This window comes from Pelodiscus sinensis, chromosome 24 (genome assembly GCF_049634645.1).
Source record: "Pelodiscus sinensis isolate JC-2024 chromosome 24, ASM4963464v1, whole genome shotgun sequence".
In the NCBI taxonomy this organism is placed as follows: Eukaryota; Metazoa; Chordata; order Testudines; family Trionychidae; genus Pelodiscus; species Pelodiscus sinensis.
Window position 1 is genome coordinate 5,875,207 of NC_134734.1, and position 18,792 is coordinate 5,893,998.

Consider the following 18,792-nt stretch of genomic DNA (forward strand, 5'->3'; position numbering starts at 1 on the left):
ATGCCAACTGCAGGCATTCTGCTAATCAGCTGGGTGGCATATGTATCTGTCCTGGGAAGTTGCCCAAGCACTCAGCTTAGGGAGAACACTGTCCCAACCCTTCTCTGCTTTTAACTATAATTGATTAATCTAGTTTCTTGTTTTTCAATTGTGTTTCTGGCTAGATATTCCAAAGCCATCCTGCAGTGTGGTCCGCTGCAAGGAAGGAACAATTTGCAAGATGATAGATGGGCAGCCAGAGTGCGTGCCAGTCTTCCAGGCCACATGCTGGGCTGGGGGCTACTTGTATTATCACACTTTTGACGGCCGGCGGTATGACATCCAAGGCACCTGCACATACACTGTGGCCAAGACCTGTGGGTGTGACTGTGACCCACACTCTTTTGACATCACAGTTGAGAGCTGGAGCAGTGGGAACACACAGATCTCGTTCATTGGGTCAGTAACTGTCCAGGTGGATGGAGTTACTGTCAGAGTGGCCAGGGCAGAGGTCGGCTATGTGAGGGTAAGTGCTGGTCACACATGTACAACCTGATGCTATGTACAATTCCCAAGTATGGTGCTAGTGGGTACTGTGTGGCAGAAAGCAGCGTGGCAAGCAGTCGAGGACACTGTTGCCTCAGAGTTGCAATGACCCAATTCCTCAGCAAGGTGCAGGAGGTGCTGCACTGAGAGGAGGGGGTGCGTGTATCAGTGTGAAGAGCTGTCTGTCAGAGGCACACAGGATTTGCTGTACTACACTTGATAAAGTGAACATAAGAAGACTTTGGACATGATGTCTCCCATGGCTGATCGTGCAGGACTAGTGCCTGTACCAGAGCTATTGTGGGCAAGTCATGGCTCTGCTGAGTCCCTCTGCAAAGTTCCCTGGTAATTTCTAATGTAAAAGGGAACCTGTGAGGATAATCACTCAGCTCTAAGATATGGGGAAACTGAGGCACATCTAGGCAGATCAGGGGCTCTGCTTCAGAGAACCTGCTGCAACTAAGGAACCTCAGGAACCCCAGAACATTATAGACATTTCCTTGAGACCTCTTGCCTCTCAAGTGCTGCTCCCAGATGGCTCTAACCAACATGGCTCCCTCCCCCGCAGGAGACATTCACTAATGGCTGTAACTGCCATGGCCCCTCCCCCTCGGGAGACATTCACTAATGGCTCTAACTGACATGGCCCCTCCCCCGCGGCAGACACTCACTAATGGCTCTAACTGACATGGCCCCTCCCCCGCGGGAGACACTCACTAATGGCTCTAACTGCCATGGCCCCTCCCCCGCGGGAGACACTCACTAATGGCTCTAACTGACATGGCCCCTCCCCCGCGGGAGGGATTCACTAATGGCTCTAACTGCCATGGCCCCTCCCCCGCGGCAGACACTCACTACTGGCTCTAACTGACATGGCCCCTCCCCCACAGGAGCCGACACTAATGGCTCTAACTGGCCCAAGCCCAGTATTGCCAACTCTGGGGTTCTATATGGGGCTGAGGCTCATCTGGTGATGGTATGAAAAGCTCCGGTCCCTGGCAAAGTCCAGCCCCATGCCAGCCACAAAGTCACCCCCCTCCACTCACCTCTCTGATATGGTAGGGTGGGGGAAGGAGGGAGCAATGGCATGGGAAGGCTCGTACAAGCCTCCATCCCTACAGCACATTTCCTGAAATGGGGCAAATCGGGTGAGGAGCCCCTGGAACTGCCTCCATCCCATGGTAGCCTCCCCCCAGGCCTGGGGGTAAGTGAAGAATTCCAAGAGGAGAAGAGGAGAGGCTGTGGGGGATGAACTGAGGGGTGCTGGACTGATGGGGGATGGAGAATAGGGGGCTGATTTGGGGGAGTTGGATGAATGGGGATGTGAGTTTGGGGTTGAACTGGGGGATCTAGAATGATGGGGGGTCACTGAGATGGCTGGACTGATGAAATGTGGAACATGAGTAGAGTTCTCTCCATATCTCTCTTTAGTTAGGGCTGGTCCTACTTTGGGTAGGGGGTTGGACTCAATAACCTCCTGAGGTATTTGCCAGCCCTAGGATTCTATGATTCACCCATTGTATTGGGGGTCAGGATTAATAATCTTGCCAACATGGCCAAGCAAATGTGAGGATGACATCTCCTGTCAGCGGGACCAAAATCCTCTTCCCTATAAATTTAGGAGAGTGAGCAACATGAATTGCCACACACACGCCCTGAGACAGCAGGGAAAATTCTAACCTCAAAAGACAGAAAATCACACCATTCTCCTTTTTTAAAAGCTCTTCATTTCTTGTGGCCGATTTCATGAGTTTTAGAGATGGAATCATGATTTTTGATCTCTTAAGGTTGGCAAAATGGTGGATCAGCACTGCCCCCTACTCTATGGTTGGCCTCACCAATTCTTAGTCCTAGTCCCAATTCTTAGTTCTAGTCCTGTATTTTTCAATTTGTCAAAATCAAAAGGTTTTGAGAAGTTGGTTCAATTTCAACAATGTTCTAATGGAAACCAGGCAAATTCCAAAAGCAATTTAGTCTTCTCCCAGATTGCTTACCTGGCTTTCTTACATCTTTTCAGGAGGACTGTGTCAGAGCTGTTCCTCTATTCCCCAAATTTGGCAATTGTTTGGATTTATTCTCAATTGGGATGAAATTAAGTTTTTGAAATAGTGAAATTCTCCACCAAAAAATTAACATTCTATGGCAAATTCTGCCTAATATGATGCCTTAATCTATTTCTAGTTCTGATTTGGGATCAGATTCACTGAAAATTTTTAATCTGTGCCCACTGATCATCTGAGTAGAAGTCAGAATGAAATATAATTGACAGACTAGTGCTCACAGTTGTGACCTTTGCCCTTTCTTTCGCACTATGAAGGTGAATAACACCAGGGCCCACTTACCCATCTCCCTGAACAACGGGGTCTTTCGACTCTATCAGAGCGGCACCTTCCTTGTCCTCCGCACCAGCTTCAACCTCAGCATAGCCTATGACTGGAAGAACCACCTGAGGGTCACTGTCCCCCGTGATTTCTCCGACAACCTGTGTGGCCTGTGCAGCAACGACAACAAAGACTCTTCTGATGATTCCTGGGGTTCAGCTGAGGACAAGGATCCCAGTGTCCTTCTCCAGGAACAAACCTCAGAGGTAGAAGATGAGAAACAGCATTGCTGGCATGACTGCATTGGGGGCTGCAGGCCCTGTGCCGCCAGCATAGCCAGAAAGTACAAGGAGGAGGACTCATGTGGCCTGATAACCAAGGTCTCAGATGGGCCCTTCAGCCAGTGCCATGCTAAGGTGGATCCTACAGCCTACTTGGATGACTGCGTGTACGATCTGTGCCACAATGGTGGCTACAGGAAGATTCTGTGTGAAGCCCTGAAAGCCTACGCAGATGCCTGCCAGCTGGAAGGGGTCAGGATTGGGAAATGGAGGCAGCTAGCCAGATGCTGTGAGTATAGAGTTGTATGAAAGGACCCGGGGGCCAGCACTCCTGCATTCTGTTTTCCTCAGAAGGGAGTGTGGCCTAGTGCTCTTGGTTGTACTGTACCTACAGTACTTCATCCTGCCTGTCTATCTATGCTATGCTATGCTATTTCTATAGGAGCTGTCACTTTGAATATATAGCATGGAAGCTGAGGTAAGGTGATGCCAATTTTTAAGTCAATTATCCATTTATTGGCCTGGTTGTTTAAAGTGGTAAGCACCTCTTGCAATGTGCTGAGCATCATTGTCTCTTCTTGTGGTCAGTAAGATGGAGAGGTCTTTTTGCTAAATCTGTGGGTCTTTCACTCTCAGCCCTGGAGTGCCCCTTGGAGAACAGCCAGTACCAGCTCTGTGGAACAGCCTGCCCAGCCACCTGTGTGGACCACTCGGCCCCCAGCAACTGCCAAGACCCCTGTGTGGAAAGCTGCCAGTGCAAGGATGGTTTTGTGCTGAGCCAGGGGAAATGCATACCCAAGAGTGGCTGTGGGTGCCTATTTGAGGGGCGCCCCTATGCCCCCAATGAGAGCTTCTGGCTGGATGAGGCATGTGGAACACGGTGCATATGCAACGCAGACTCTAGACAAGTTGAATGCGTGCCTGATAGTTGCAAACGTTTAGAGACATGTGGACTAGTGTATGGCATCCGGGGCTGTTACCCCTCCAGATATGCCACTTGCTCTGTGGCAAGGAATCTACACTACACCACCTTTGATGGTCAGAGATATAACTTCCAAGGCACCTGTCGCTACCAGCTCACAGCTCTGTGCAAGAAGGCAGAGGGGCTGGTGGACTTTGAAGTTTATTTCCAGGAGAACAACACCACTCCTCTCCAGATCAGGATTTCTGAGACAGACCTCAGGGTCAGCACTCAATTTCCTGGCAAAATTATGGTGAGTTTCAGAAATCACATTTAGTGTCTGAAATATTTCTGGAAAGTCACTTGTGTGATCAAAAATCAGTTGCAGAAAAAGCATAGAAGGATTTTCAAGAGCAAGGCAAATATTAAGAGAATTCTTGTGGGAGTGGAGAGCCAATAAAGAAGCTTAAGGATTGTGGCCATGTGGTTATCTTATATCTCTGTGAAATGCCAATGGCATCCAGAATATGTGAGAACCTGAGGAGCTGGGACTTAAGTAGTACAGAGAAGGGGGAACTGAAGTAGCCAGTGCCAGAGGAAATCAAAATCTGGCTGGAACTTCCACCATTGGTGAGTGTTGTTTCATATCCCTTGCGTTTTGCATTAACAGGTGGATGGTCTCCTGATGAATCTTCCCTTCTACCTGGAGGATAAGAAAATCACAGCATATAGAAAGGGTTGGGCCACAGTGATCCAGACAGACTTTGGCCTCAGCGTGACCTTTACCGGATGGTCAGGGCGCACCACAGTCACGCTGCCTGTCACCTACGCGGGGGCCGTGTGTGGTCTGTGTGGCAACTTCAACAGGGACAGGGAGGATGACTTGCTGATGAGGGACGGCACGCTGGCACCCAACCCCGGCAGCTTTGGCCAGAGCTGGAAGGTGGGAGACGTCCCTGGATGCTCTGCAGTGACGATACCTCCATGTGCAAATCTAGAAGCTATTGAACAACAGCAGCGACTGAGCAGAGGGCAGTGTGGGCTCATTCTGTACAGGGCTGGTCCCTTCCGAGGATGTCACCGCAAAGTGGACCCGCATGGATACTTCATAGACTGTGTGTACGGCTATTGCTTCCTGAGTGGGCGGGAGAGTAACGTCTGCCAGGCCATTGCTGGCTATGCCGAGGCATGTCAGGAAGCTGGAGCTGTGGTGTATTCCTGGAGGACTCCAAAATTCTGCTGTGAGTCCCCTTATGTTTACCACTGGTTGCCATATGGGCACTGTTCATTTTTGTTGGCTGGCAAATGTTGATCTAAACACTAAGCTTATCCTGTTCTGCAGAACATTTTTAAAGGTCTCCTCTCCTCTTAAGAATAGGTACACCACAGATAGTATCTATTGGACCTGTCCACTCTGCCTGTCCTGTAAGTGTGTTGTCTGGCAGTGGCCTCTTCTTTGTCCATCTAGTCCTGAGTTTCCCTGCTGAAACTGGAACATGTTATGTTTGTCCATTGGGACCGGGCTGGGAACCTACCAATTAATCTCATACCAGCCACCACTTGGATTTTAAACACTACTGTCCTGGATTCCAAACAAAAAGCTGTTAGTCAAACCATGAATCCAAAACACGAATTAGAACCGTAGTCCTTGGAAAGAGTTTGTCTCCGATCCCATAAGAACATAAGAATGGCCTACTGGGTCATACCAAAGGTCCATCTAGCCCAGTAGGCTGTCTGCCAACAGTGGCCAGCACCAGGTGCCCCACAGAGGGTGGACCGAAGACAATGATCAAGCGATTTGTCTCCTGTCATCGTTCTCCAACCTTTGAGAAACAGAGGCCAGGGACACCATTTCTATCCCCTGGCTAATAGCCTTTTATGGACCTAACCTCCATGAAATTATCTGGCTTCTCTTTAAACTCTGTTATAGTCCTAGCCTTCCCAGCCTCCTCTGGCAAGGAGTTCCACAGGTTGACTACACGCTGTGTGAAGAAGAACTTTCTTTTATTAGTTTAAAACCTGCTACCCATTAATTTCATTTGGTGTCCTCTAGTTCTTCTATTATGGGAACTAATAAATAACTTTTTTTTATCCACCCTCTCCACACCACTCATGATTTTATATATCCCATTGTCTGGCTTCTCTGACTAGGCCAGTGCTTCAGACCTTGGGTGATGCCTTTAGCTATTTAACCAAAGCAAAGCAAACAGAAAATTAGGAGCTTGAATGAAATTGCATGTCCTGCAATGGCTCTCTGTGCACATTGCTAATGCACTCGGTGAGCTAACTCTGTTCTTCTTACAGTTGCATCCTGTCCCCAGAACAGTCACTATGAATTCTGCAGCAGAAGCTGTGATCTGACATGCAGCAACCTCTATGCCCCGGTGCAATGCACGACCCAGTGCAAGGAAGGCTGCGTGTGTGACGAGGGCTTTGTTCTCAGTGGCGACCGCTGTGTCCCCGTTTCCCAGTGTGGATGTCTCCACAGAGGGCTTTACTACCAGGTCGGGGAAACCTTCCACCCAAGTGGCTCATGCGAGGAGCAGTGCATTTGTCAGGCTGGGGGAGAAGTTGTGTGTAAGGCTTTTACCTGTGGTACTGGTGAGCAATGCGGGGTGGTGGACGGTGTCCGGAAATGCCACCCATTTGGATCTGCCACCTGTTCTGCCTCTGGCCATCCCCACTACCTCTCTTTCGATGGAGTCCCCTTTGACTTCCAAGGCACCTGCACCTACATCCTGGCCAAGACCTGCACTGACTCCAGCAACCTGACGCCATTCACCATCCGTATAGAGAAAGAATCCTGGGGCAGCGGGAACGTGTCCGTGGCCAAGCAGGTGTCCATCCAGGTGTACGGGATCACACTCACCCTGCTGCAGAACAGACAAGGGCTCATCATGGTAAGTCCTTCTCCACATCCTCATGCAGATCATTCTGAGTGTTCCTTTTGGACAGGGAGATTCTTTTCTGGTATGTACTGGTTTGTCCCCTCATGGCTACTTGCAGGGGGCCTGCCCCTGTTTCCCCTCTGGAACTTCTGAATAACTCTTGGATATTCTCATAATAACTTTCCTTCTGGGTGTCTGGCTTATGAATGTAACGCACATCACAAGTTATGTTTTCAAGTCCATCCATTTCTCTCTTTTTCTGGTTACTCCCAGGCATTTCCCGCCTGTCTTCTCACTGCCCAAGGGGGCGGGGATTCTGTGCACATCTTTATATCTCTTCAAATTCTGCTTTGTGCAGCGGCACAGAATCCCTTAGCCATAAAACTGGACATGGCAGAAATGAGTACTCCTGGATGCTGCTATGTGAGCACAAGCAAAGTGTCCTGCAGCTCAGATACATCTTCTCTGCCTCTTCTTGATCCATACCCCATATTTACGAATATCAGTTATTTGGGAAACCCCTTCACATACCTCATGTTTTGCAAACATGGGATGAAATTTCTCCCCATGGGATCTCTGCTGGACTCTCTGTGGAAGAATCTGCTCCCGTGGTCAGTTCTCCAGAGAAGCTTGTCATTTACCTTGGAACAAGTAGAAATTGGTCTAGATGGGGAGGGAGGTCAGAGCTGAATGGAGAAGGGTTCATGAGAAAAGTGGGTTTTAGGAGAGAGTCTGAGATGAAAAAGAAGAGGTATACTATATTGTCATGAGAAGGAGATGCAGGCCAGATATGGGTGGAGGAGATAGGGATGGAAAAGAGGGAGGTTCAAGAGGGAACATCTGGGCAGATAGGGAGAAGAAAGAAGAGATGTAGGCCAAGGTAACAAACTCCCCCTGGAAGATGTGGATAAGTCAAACTCACCTTGGAAGATGAGGATGTAATTCCAAATCTGGAAACATGGGCCATTCTGGATTTACTCCATGTGTGAGTGTGAGCAGAATCTGAAAATGCCTTGTTCCATCTTCTGGCCAGGGTCCACTGCTCCTGCTCACAGGAGAATGCCATATCTCTTTCAGGTGGATGGGGTGTTCCACAATCTCCCTATGATCATGGCCAACAGACAACTCCAAGCATATCAGCATGGCACTAACATCCTGGTGCAAACTGACTTTGGCCTCACGGTGAGTTACGACCTGGTTTACCAGGCCAGAGTCACCATTCCACAGCGATACCGTGGCCACACATGTGGCCTGTGTGGGAACTATAGAGGACGGCAGGACAGCAAGTTCCTGCTCCCCAGTGGAAAGGCAGCCCCTGATGTGGCAGCATTTGGCTCTGCTTGGGAAGTCCAGGTCCCAGGAGAATCCTGTATAGACAGGTGTGCTGGGAACAGCTGTCCAGTTTGTGAAGAAAAGAAGAAGGACGTCTTCAAACAGCGCCACTACTGCGGGCTGCTCACAGACCCCAACGGCCCCTTTGCCGCCTGCCACGGCACGGTCAGCCCCAGCGTGTATTTCAACAACTGCCTCTATGACGTGTGCCTGGCCAACGGGGACTCCCCGGTCCTGTGCCAGAGCATCCACAGCTACGTGACAGCCTGCCAGGAGGCTGGGGCCTCCATCCAGCCCTGGAGGAGCGCCTCCTTCTGCCGTAAGTGCCGGGATATTGATGGAGCTCAGATTGCCAAGATGCACTGGGTGTGGGACAAGAGGGGAGAGGGAGACAGCATTTCTGAGAATGAACTTCCAGACTCCTGGGGTTCTTCACAGAATCTTGCTAGGGTGAACCAACACCCACAGGTGTCATTGTCTTCTCCTGAGCTCTTCTCTTATGTCTCTGGCCCTCTATCCCATGAGATGAGATTTGCCAGCCAATAATTTTTTCTCTCTCCATTTAAGCTATGAGCTGCCCTGCTAACAGCCACTACCAAGTCTGTGCTGACCTCTGCAGCACATCCTGTGCTGGAAATATCACCGACTGCCCGGAGAGCTGTGCAGAAGGCTGCCAATGTGATAATGGCTTCTTGTTTGATGGCCAGGGCTGCGTGCCTCAGGGGAGCTGTGGGTGCATCGAACAGGGGAGATACTACAAGGTATAGCTTCTAGGGATGGAATTTGGGGTAACAAATAGGAGGGTAATAAAGGGGAACCTGCTGAGGCAGGGACGTAACTTACATACCCCTGCATGTGACCTTCCCACATGATCCCCCATGTGACTGGCTCCCACCTCCTATTCTCTCCCCATCCTGTCCCAGGGCACATTCCTGACAGTGGCTGGGTGGGGAAGGCTGGCTGTGCATTCTCCCAGGCAGCCTCTGGCAACACTGAACGCTTGGGACACTGCCCAGTGCAGCACAGCAGTGCCTGGGAGAGCGCAAGCACTGCCCTGTACTGGGCAGTGTGCTAGGCAGGCAGACTAGCTGGAACTGGAAGAGGAGACGTTCTGGCCCTGGCTCTGCCACTAGCTTTTGTCCCCACAGCATTTTTGGGAAGGGCATGTGACCTTTTATGCCCCTCCCACAAGTCACCTCTGGCTGGAAGGGACCTTGGGAGCTCATCTAGTGCAGTTCCCGGAACTCATGGCAGGACTAAGTATTCTATTCTAGACATCCCTGACTGGGGTTTGTCTAGCCTGCTCTAAAAAAATCTCCAGTGATGGAGATTCCACAACCCACATAGGCAATTTATTCCAGCGATTAACCACCCTGACATGAAGGAAGTTTTGTCTAAGTCCAACCTAACGCTCCCTTGCTGCAATTTAAGCCCATTGCTTCTCGTCCCATCCTCAGAGGTTGGAGAGCAATTTTTCTCCTTCCTCCTTGCTCTTTGTAGCAACCTTTTATGTACTTGAAAGCTGTTATCAGGTCCTCTCTCAGCCTTCTCTTCTCCAGACTAAACAAACCCAGTTCTTTCAGTCTTCCCTCATAGGTCATGTTTTCTAGATCTTTATTCATTTTTGTTGGTCTTCTCTGGCCTTTTTCCAATGTGCTCACATCTTTCCTGAAATGTGGCACCCAAAACTGGACACAATACTCCATTTGAGGCTAGGGATGTGAAGGGTTAACTGATTAACCAGTGAGCATCATTCTTCATGGGTGAGGCTTACCAGTTAAGGTTAACTGGTGGGCCTGACTTGGCTGCCTGCCTGCCATGGCAGATCTGTTTCAGACAGGAGCTAGCTGCTCTGGTGCAGCCCCTGCCTGCAGTGGACCTGGACACTCTGACTGGGATTCTGGAGCAGCTCCGGCCTGTGGTGGTGGGGATGTGTGTATGGTGGTGGGAGGGGGAAGGGGAGCGGGGAGTGCTCCAGCCTAGCAGGAGTGCTTCCTACTTGCCCTCCTTTAATTGGTTAACTAGTTAAGCAATATGTTTAACTGGTAAGCCAATTAAACAGGATTTTATATCCCTAGCTGAAGCCTAATCAGTGTGGAGTGAAGCAGAAGAATGACTTGTGTCTTGCTTTCAGCACTCCTGTTAACACATCCCAGAATAATGTTCCCTTTTATTGCAACAGTGATACACTGTTGATTCACATGTAGCTTGCTATCCACTATGATGAGCAGGTCCCTTTCTGCAGTCCCCTTTGTAGACAGTCACTTCCCATTCTGTATGTGTGATTGTTCCTTCCTAAGTGGAGCACTCTGCATTTGACATCATTGAATTTCATCCCATTTCCCTCAGACCATTTCTCTAGCTTGTCCAGATAATTTCTGAATTTTAATCCTAACCTCCAATGCATTGCCCCCCTCCACAAATGTTATCAGTGCACTCTCTGTGCTATTATCTAAATGAAGATATTGAACAGGAGTGGACCAGCATGACTCTCCTACTCTCTGGGAACAGTTCTCCAACCAGTTCTGCACCCCTCTTATAGTAGCTCCATCTAGGTTGCATTTCCCTAGTTTGTTTATGTGAAGGTCATGCAAGATGTTATCAAAAGCTTTGCTGCCCCCCATCCTCGAGGCTTGTTAGCTTGTCAAAGAAAGCTGTCTGTCTTTAGACCAGAGGAGGCAAAGTATGGCTCATGGTCTGTGTCTAGCTCTTCAGATTCTTTATTCTAGCTCTTGACTCCCTGCTAGGGAGTGAGGTCAGGAATTTGCCCTGCTCCAGTGCTCTAGACGGAGTGCTTCTGTCCAACTCTGGACTCCATGTGGCTTCTGCTACCAGAGCAGCCCTGGGAGTCCTGCACACTAATCCTGCCCCAAGCGCTGGCTTTGCAGCTCCTATCAGCCGGGAACCACGGCTAATGGGAGGTGCAGAAATGGTGCCTGTGGACAGGGCAGTAAGCAGAACTACCTGGCTATACTTCCACATTGGAGCTGGAGGAGGGACATGCCACTGTTTCCAGGAGTTACTTGAGGGAAGTACCATCTGGAGCCTGTACCCCTAAGCCCCCCTATATCCCAAACCCCTACCCCAGCCCTGATAGAATCATAAAATCATAGAGCTGGAAGAGATCTCAGGAGTCATCAAGTCCAGCCACCTGCCCAAGGCAGGACCAACCCCAACTAAATCAACCCAGTCAGGGCTTTGTCAAGCCCAGACTTAAAAACCTCTAGGGATGGAGATTCCACCTCCTCCCTAGGTAACCCATTCCAGTTCTTCCCCACCCTCATACTGAAATAGTTTTTCCTAATATCCAACCTACACCTACCCCACTGTAACTTGAGACCATTGTTCCTTGTTCTGCATCCATCACTACTGTGAACAGCTTTTCTCTATCCTCTTTGGAACCTCCCTTCGGGAAGTTGAAGGCTGCTATCAAGTCCCCCCTCACTCTTCTCTTCTGCAGACTTAACAAACCTGAATCCCTCGGTTTCTCCTCATAGATCATGTGCTCCAGCCCCTAATTATTTTGGTCACCCTCCGCTGGACCCTCTCCAATGCATCCACATTCTTTCTGTAGTGGAGGGCCCAGAACTGGACACAATACTCCAGATGTGGCCTCCCCAGAGCCAAATGAGAATTATCTGATCTCCCTCTCAAAGGGTGTGTCTAGACTACATGCCTCCTTCGACGGAGGCATGTAGATTAGCCAGATCGGAAGAGGGAAATGAAGCCGCGATTAAAATAATCGCGGCTTCATTTAAATTTAAATGGCTGCCCCGATCTGCCGATCAGCTGTTTGTCGGCAGATCGGGGGAGTCTGGACGCGATGCCCCGACAAAGAAGCCTTTCTTCATCGACACAGGTAAGCCTGGTTTCACGAGGCTTACCTGTGTCGATGAAGAAAGGCTTCTTTGTCGGGGCATCGCGTCCAGACTCCCCCGATCTGCCGACAAACAGCTGATCGGCAGATCGGGGCAGCCATTTAAATTTAAATGAAGCCGCGATTATTTTAATCGCGGCTTCATTTCCCTCTTCCGATCTGGCTAATCTACATGCCTCCGTCGAAGGAGGCATGTAGTCTAGACACACCCAAACTGAACTGTTCAGTCCCAGTTTGAAATGCCCTCCTGTACCCCAAACCCTCATCCCTGGCTCCACCCTAGAACCCAAACCTCCAGTTAGAGCCCTTACTCCAGTTTCCTGCCCCAGCTAGAGGCTCCTCCCACACCCTGAAATCCTCATTTCTGGTCTGACCCCCGATCTTCCATGCCAGTCCCCAATTTCATGAACATTCATGGCCCTCCGTAGAATTTCCATACTGAGATGTGGCCCTCAGACCAAAAAGTTGGCCCACCCCTGCATTAGACACAGAAATAAAGTTATGACACAATATGTGTCCTCACACACCTCGCCACACAGCTTTGGGGTTAGCACTGCCAAAAATATTCTAAATAATCATTTCCAGTCACATTGCCTCATTTCCCCCTTTCCAAACACCCCACAGCCCAGCGAGATGGTCCTGACGAACGAGTGCCAGCAAAGCTGCACCTGTGTTCCTGCCCAAGGGCTGACCTGCAAAGTCCACCGCTGCGGCAGCGGAAAAACCTGCCAGATCAGACATGGTGTCATGGACTGCATCGGAGAAGGTAAAGGACAGTTACTTAGTGCAACATGCCTGTGGGTTGCTGCAGGAGTGGTGAGTAATGTAGTAGTGACCATGTCTCCTCTCCTTTTTCATGTTCACTCTTTCCCCTTTGTTTAGCCTGGCACCCTGACCTGAACAGTTACGGGATTTCAACTTGAAAGATGGAAACAGCTGGGCTGTGTCTAGACTGGCATGATTTTCCGGAAATGCTTTTAACAGAAAAGTTTTCCGTTAAAAGCATTTTCGGAAAAGAGCGTCTAGATTGGCATGGACGCTTTTCTGCAAAAGCACTTTTTGCGGAAAAGCATCCGTGCCAATCTAGACACGCTTTTCCGCAAAAAAGCCCCAATCACCATTTTTGCGATCGGGGCTTTTTTGCAGAAAACAAATCTGAGCTGTCTACACTGGCCCTTTTGCGCAACAGTTTCGCACAAAAGGACTTTTGCCTGAATGAGAGCAGCATAGTATTTCCGCAAGAACACTGACAATCTTACATGAGATCGTCAGTGCTTTTGCGGAAATTCAAGCGGCCAGTATAGACAGCTGGCAAGTTTTTCTGCAAAAGCAGCTGATTTTGTGGAAAAACTTGCCAGTCTAGACACAGCCCTGTTGGCTAGAGTATCTGCTGCATCCTGCTCCTGGAGTGCATAGCAGAGTAGGGTGGGCAGCTGCCAGAGAGTGGATTAAAACCATGGGGCTGCTCTACATGGAGCTCCCTGGCTGTAGCCCCACAGGAGCCATTGATCAGCTGAGCACTGACCGAACCCATCACATCTCAGACACTCGCCTTTCGTGCTCTGTGCTGCCCACATTGTACCTGCACCTGTGCGGGCATTGCGGGCTGGGAGAGAGAGGACCTGGTTTTGCTGTGGTCACCCCCAGGCAAAGATTCTCTTGGCATGGGACTTGCGGGGAATTTGTGAACAATGCAAAAGCACTGTGCCTGTGACCAAAGGGAGAGAAACAGTAGAGAGCATGGTGATTGGTAGATTCAATGAGGTGAGGGGGGAGAGATGGAAAGTTAGACAGATGTTACTGATTAGTCTGGCATATCTCCTCTGTCCTTTCTCTTTCCCTGCTAGGCCCTCCAAAGCCACCCTGCAGTGTGGTTCTCTGTGAGAAAGGAGCAATTTGCAAGATGATAGATGGGCAGCCGGAGTGTGTACCAGTCTCCCAGGCCACGTGCTCGACTAGGGGCTACTTGCATTACCACACCTTCGATGGCCGGGCGTATGATTTCCACGGTGCCTGTAACTACGTTGTAGCCAAGACTTGCAGGAGTGACTCTGTCCAGGCCTCCTTCCATGTCACAGCCAAGAGTGAGAACAGTGGGAACACCCAAGTCTTCTACATTGTGTCGGTGAACATCCAGGTGTACGGAGTCACCATCAGAGCACGCAGGGCTGAGATGGGCTTTGTGTGGGTGAGTGCTGGGAATGTCCAGCCTGTTCCTATGCCCACCCTGTTGGCTTTGCTGCATAGAAGGCAGGAAACTACAGACCTGACCTCTACATAGAACTACAGTCTAGACCAGGGTTTCCCAACTTATGGGTCGAGTCCCAAATATGGGTCGCCATTACATTCAAAAGGGTCACCAGGGGTCTCCCCAGGTGGCTCTTAAGGAGCCATTCACACATTTTTTTGAATTGCCCTGGATCATAAAGTCTTCCTGAATTGTCAAAATGGGTCCCCGTCTGGAAAAGGTTGGGAACCGCTGGTGTAGACAGTGGCTGGCGTGGTCAGGCTACCTTGAAAGCAATATCCCAACATGTTGCAGTGGGTATTATCACTGATTTGATGGGTGCTGTCACCCACACAGCAGCAGTTTGGTAGGAGATATGGTGCACTCTCCCCTGTGCCCGTCATGGCTCCAGCGAGTGCTGCATGGTACAGGGAATGGTGTGGGGGTCAATTGGAAGCTCTGTTCCCTCAGAGTCACTCTGATCCCTGTCCTGAGGGGAGCAGGGTGGCTGACAGTGAGGGGAACTGTCAGCTCTGATCCAAGCACCCAGGAACAGCATGTCATGCAGGAGCAGGGCAAATTCTGCTCCACTGAGCCCAGCCTTCTGCAATTTCCAAGCAGCTTCTAATGTCCCTAGGATTCCTCTGAGATCTCACCTGAGCAGAATCCAGGGGGATCCTCCTAGATTGAGGAGAGTGGGGAAATGGAGGCGCAAGTAGGCAGCTCAGGGCCTTTGTGCTACAGAGCCGCCTCCAGCCTGAGGTATCCCAGCGGCCCCTGGACGTTATAGTCAGCTTCTGGAGACCTCTCGTCCCTCGAGTGATGCTGCTAACAGCACTCACCCATGCAGTCTAACCCCTCCCCCCCCGCCCCTCTGGAAGAGCTCCAACCAATGCAGCCCCCATCACTAACAGAAGCTCCCAGCAATTCTTAGCACCAGCTCTTACCTCTACAGTGGGTCATACTGTAACCATGGGTCCAGTACTGCTAGTGAATCCCAATGGATCCAACTCACAATTTTCAGTGAACCTGGACCCAAATCTGAACCACAATTAAATTATAGAATCACCACATCGAGCTGGCTAGAGAAAGCTGATTCCTTTGGGGAGAGGATCTCAGTCATTGGAATATTAGTTTCCTTCCAATGTGGAATGAAAACCAACCTTCCTGGATATTTGGGAAAAGGGGGTGGAAAAGGAACCATCTACTGAAAATGTTTGGATTTTAAAGAATAGGCAAATATTAGTGAAAACGGTCAGAGTAGAGCTCAGTAGGTAGATGAAAGGCCTGCAGATGCGACTGTGACCTTGGCTCTTTCTTCTCCCTGTTAAGGTGAATAACACCAGGGCCCACTTACCCATCTCGCTGGACAACGGGGCCCTTCAGCTCTATCAGAGCGGCACCTCCCTTGTCCTCCGCACCAGCTTCAAGCTCAGGGTGTCCTATGACTGGAACAACCACCTGAGGGTCACCGTCCCCCGTGACTTCTCCAACAGCTTGTGCGGCCTGTGCGGTAACTATAATGGGGATCCCACTGATGACTTCCAGACCCCAGACGGGGACCTGGCTCCCAGTGTTGCCGCCCTGGGGAGAAGCTGGGCAGTGGAAGATGAGGAACAGCATTGCTGGCATGACTGCATTGGGGGCTGCAAGCCCTGTGCCGCCAGCATAGCCAGAAAGTACAAGGAGGAGGACTCATGTGGCCTGATAACCAAGGTCTCAGATGGGCCCTTCAGCCAGTGCCACGCCAAGGTGGATCCTAGAGCCTACTTGGACAACTGCGTTTACGATCTGTGCCACACCGACGGCTACAGGAAGGCCCTGTGCGAGGCCCTGAAGGCCTACGCGGATGACTGCCAGCTGGAGGGGGTCAGGATTGGGGACTGGAGGCAGCTAGCCAGATGCTGTGAGTACAGAGTTGTATGCCAAGGTCTGTGCTCTGGCACTCTTGAGTTCTAGCCCTGGTTTTGGGAGTACCACTGACAACTTTCTAATAGTAGAGAACCAAATTATATCTTCGTCTTGCTTCTTCTGCGAGGCTCCTCCCTGTCCCTCCATCGCTCATCCTTGCTCACTCACTCATTTTCACCACGCTGGGACAGGAGGTTGGAATGGAGGAGGGGTTGAGGGCTGCAGCAGGCTCTGTGGTGGGGCTGGAAATGCCTGGTTTGCAGTGCAAGAGGGGGCCTCAGGCTGTGGGGAGTTTGGGGCGAAGGGACTCAGAGTGAGGAGAGGGTTCTGGGTTGAGCTCTTCATGCCAGTCCCTGTCCTCCAATGTCCCAAGCACCCTTGGGTCCCATTGAGGCCACTGGGATTCCAGGGTTCTCAGAGCGCCCCGAGATACAGCCCCTCTGTTGGCATGAACACTGCTTTTGCCTAGACACAACACGATGTTAATCTGTGTCCCCTTCACTCCCCAGCCCTGGAGTGCCCCCTGGAGAACAGCCAGTACCAGCTCTGTGGAACAGCCTGCCCAGCCACCTGTGTGGACCACTTGGCCTCCAGCAGCTGCCAAGACCCCTGTGTGGAAAGCTGCCAGTGCAAGGATGGTTTTGTGCTGAGCCAGGGGAAATGCATACCCAAGAGCGGCTGTGGGTGCCTGTCTGAGGGGCGCCCCTATGCCCCCAATGAGAGCTTCTGGCTGGATGAGGCATGTGGCACACGGTGCAAATGCAACGCAGACTCTAGACAAGTCGAATGCCAGGCTGCCGCGTGCAAACATTCGGAGACGTGTGGGCTAGTGCACGGTGTGCGGGGCTGTTACCCCTCCAGCTACGGCACCTGCTCCATGACAAGCAGTCGTCACTACACCACCTTCGATGGAGAGAGATACACCTTCCAAGGCACCTGTCGCTACCAGCTCACAGCTCTGTGCAAGAAGGCAGAGGGGCTGGTGGACTTTGAAGTCTACTTCCAGGACAGCAATATTGCTCCTGTGCAGATCAAGGTTTCTGAGACTGACCTCAGGGTCAGCACTCAATTCCCTGGCAAAATCATGGTGAGTTTCAGGAATCACATCTAGTCTAGTTGGTGCAGAAAGGGCATGGAAGGATTTAAATAAAACTGACAGACTAAACTGAATCCTTATGTACATAGGGAGCAAATGGAGACACTTAAGGGTCAGGGAGAAGCGGTTACATGACATCCGTGTCAATAACTTTCAAGATATATTAGAACTTGGAAAGCTGAGGCTCAGGTCAGACATAGGGGAGTGAGCTGCAATGACCATTATCAGGGAAAAAGGTATTCTGCCCATTCTGGGAAGATGGGATCCAGGCAGGCTGTAAAGAAGAGAGCAGCTCAGCCGGGACGAAGATGTCAGGAGCCGTAGATTATTATAACAATGCAGCTCTGTGCTGCAATCAGAGGTGAACAATGTTCCATGTCTCTTACGTTTGCAGGTGAACAATTTCCTGATTAGTCTCCCCTCCACCCTCGAGGATAAGAAAATAACTACGTATAGGAAAGGCTGGGCCACAGTGATCCAGACAGACTTTGGCCTCAGCGTGACCTTTACTGGTTGGTCAGGACGCACCACGGTCACGCTGCCTGTCACCTATGCGGGGGCCGTGTGTGGTCTGTGTGGCAACTTCAACAGGGACAGGGAGGATGACTTCCAGATGAGGGACGGCACGCTGGCACCCAACCTCGGCAGCTTTGGCCAGAGCTGGAAGGTGGGAGACGTCCCTGGATGCTCTGCAGTGACGATACCTCCATGTGCAAATCTAGAAGCTATTGAACAACAGCAGAGAGGGAGCAGAGGGCAGTGTGGGCTCATCCTGTACAAGGGTGGCCCCTTCCGAGGATGTCACCGCAAAGTGGACCCACACGGATACTTCATAGACTGTGTGTACGGCTATTGCTTCCTGAGTGGGCAGGAGAGTAACGTCTGCCAGGCCATTGCTGGCTATGCCGAGGCGTGTCAGGAAGCTGGAGGTGTGGTGTATCCCTGGAGGACTCCAAAATTCTGCTGTGAGTCCCCCATGATCACCGCTGCTTGCCCCATGGGTGTTGTCAGCTCTTGTTGTCTGGTAGATGTGGGGCTAAACACTGAAGAACATGTTGAACAAAGGTCTCTCTCAGCAGGTTGGGTTCAGCACTGGTAATGCCCCTGGCTGCTGCATCCCGGGCCATAGAAATATTGCTAGGGATATAATATACTCTTCATGACCAGTCCCATCCTTGGCTTTCCTTCTGAGACTGGGACATAATAGTAGCTGGGCCTCAAGTGGGCTTACTGATTGGAATGCTTGTCCATGAGGAACTGGGCTGGGAACCCACCAACACATCCCACACAAGCCATCCTTTGGGAAATCATTTTCACACAACTGAGTGCAGAGGCATAGGGATAAGGGATCTTTCGGAAAAGGCTTTCTTTTCCGAAAGATCCGCATCTAGACTGGCGCTTTTTTCCGGCAAAGCTCCGAGCTGGAAAAAAGC

The 18,792-nt window shown here is 50.7% G+C and overlaps 1 protein-coding gene across 2 annotated transcripts in view; it reads left to right on the forward strand.

Annotated features, from left to right (window-relative positions):
- The window catches only part of LOC102449199 (IgGFc-binding protein-like), a 106,070-nt gene that overhangs the window by 34,737 nt on the left and 52,541 nt on the right, over positions 1-18,792 (forward strand). For both annotated transcript variants that reach the window (XM_075907483.1, XM_075907484.1), the window contains exons 5-16: positions 165-505; positions 2,843-3,416; positions 3,764-4,341; positions 4,699-5,269; positions 6,333-6,928; positions 7,994-8,567; positions 8,816-9,009; positions 12,750-12,891; positions 13,973-14,313; positions 15,685-16,258; positions 16,773-17,350; positions 17,754-18,324. In XM_075907483.1, the coding sequence (XP_075763598.1) occupies positions 165-505; positions 2,843-3,416; positions 3,764-4,341; positions 4,699-5,269; positions 6,333-6,928; positions 7,994-8,567; positions 8,816-9,009; positions 12,750-12,891; positions 13,973-14,313; positions 15,685-16,258; positions 16,773-17,350; positions 17,754-18,324 (5,634 nt within the window). The remainder of the gene's footprint in view (positions 1-164; positions 506-2,842; positions 3,417-3,763; positions 4,342-4,698; positions 5,270-6,332; positions 6,929-7,993; positions 8,568-8,815; positions 9,010-12,749; positions 12,892-13,972; positions 14,314-15,684; positions 16,259-16,772; positions 17,351-17,753; positions 18,325-18,792) is intronic.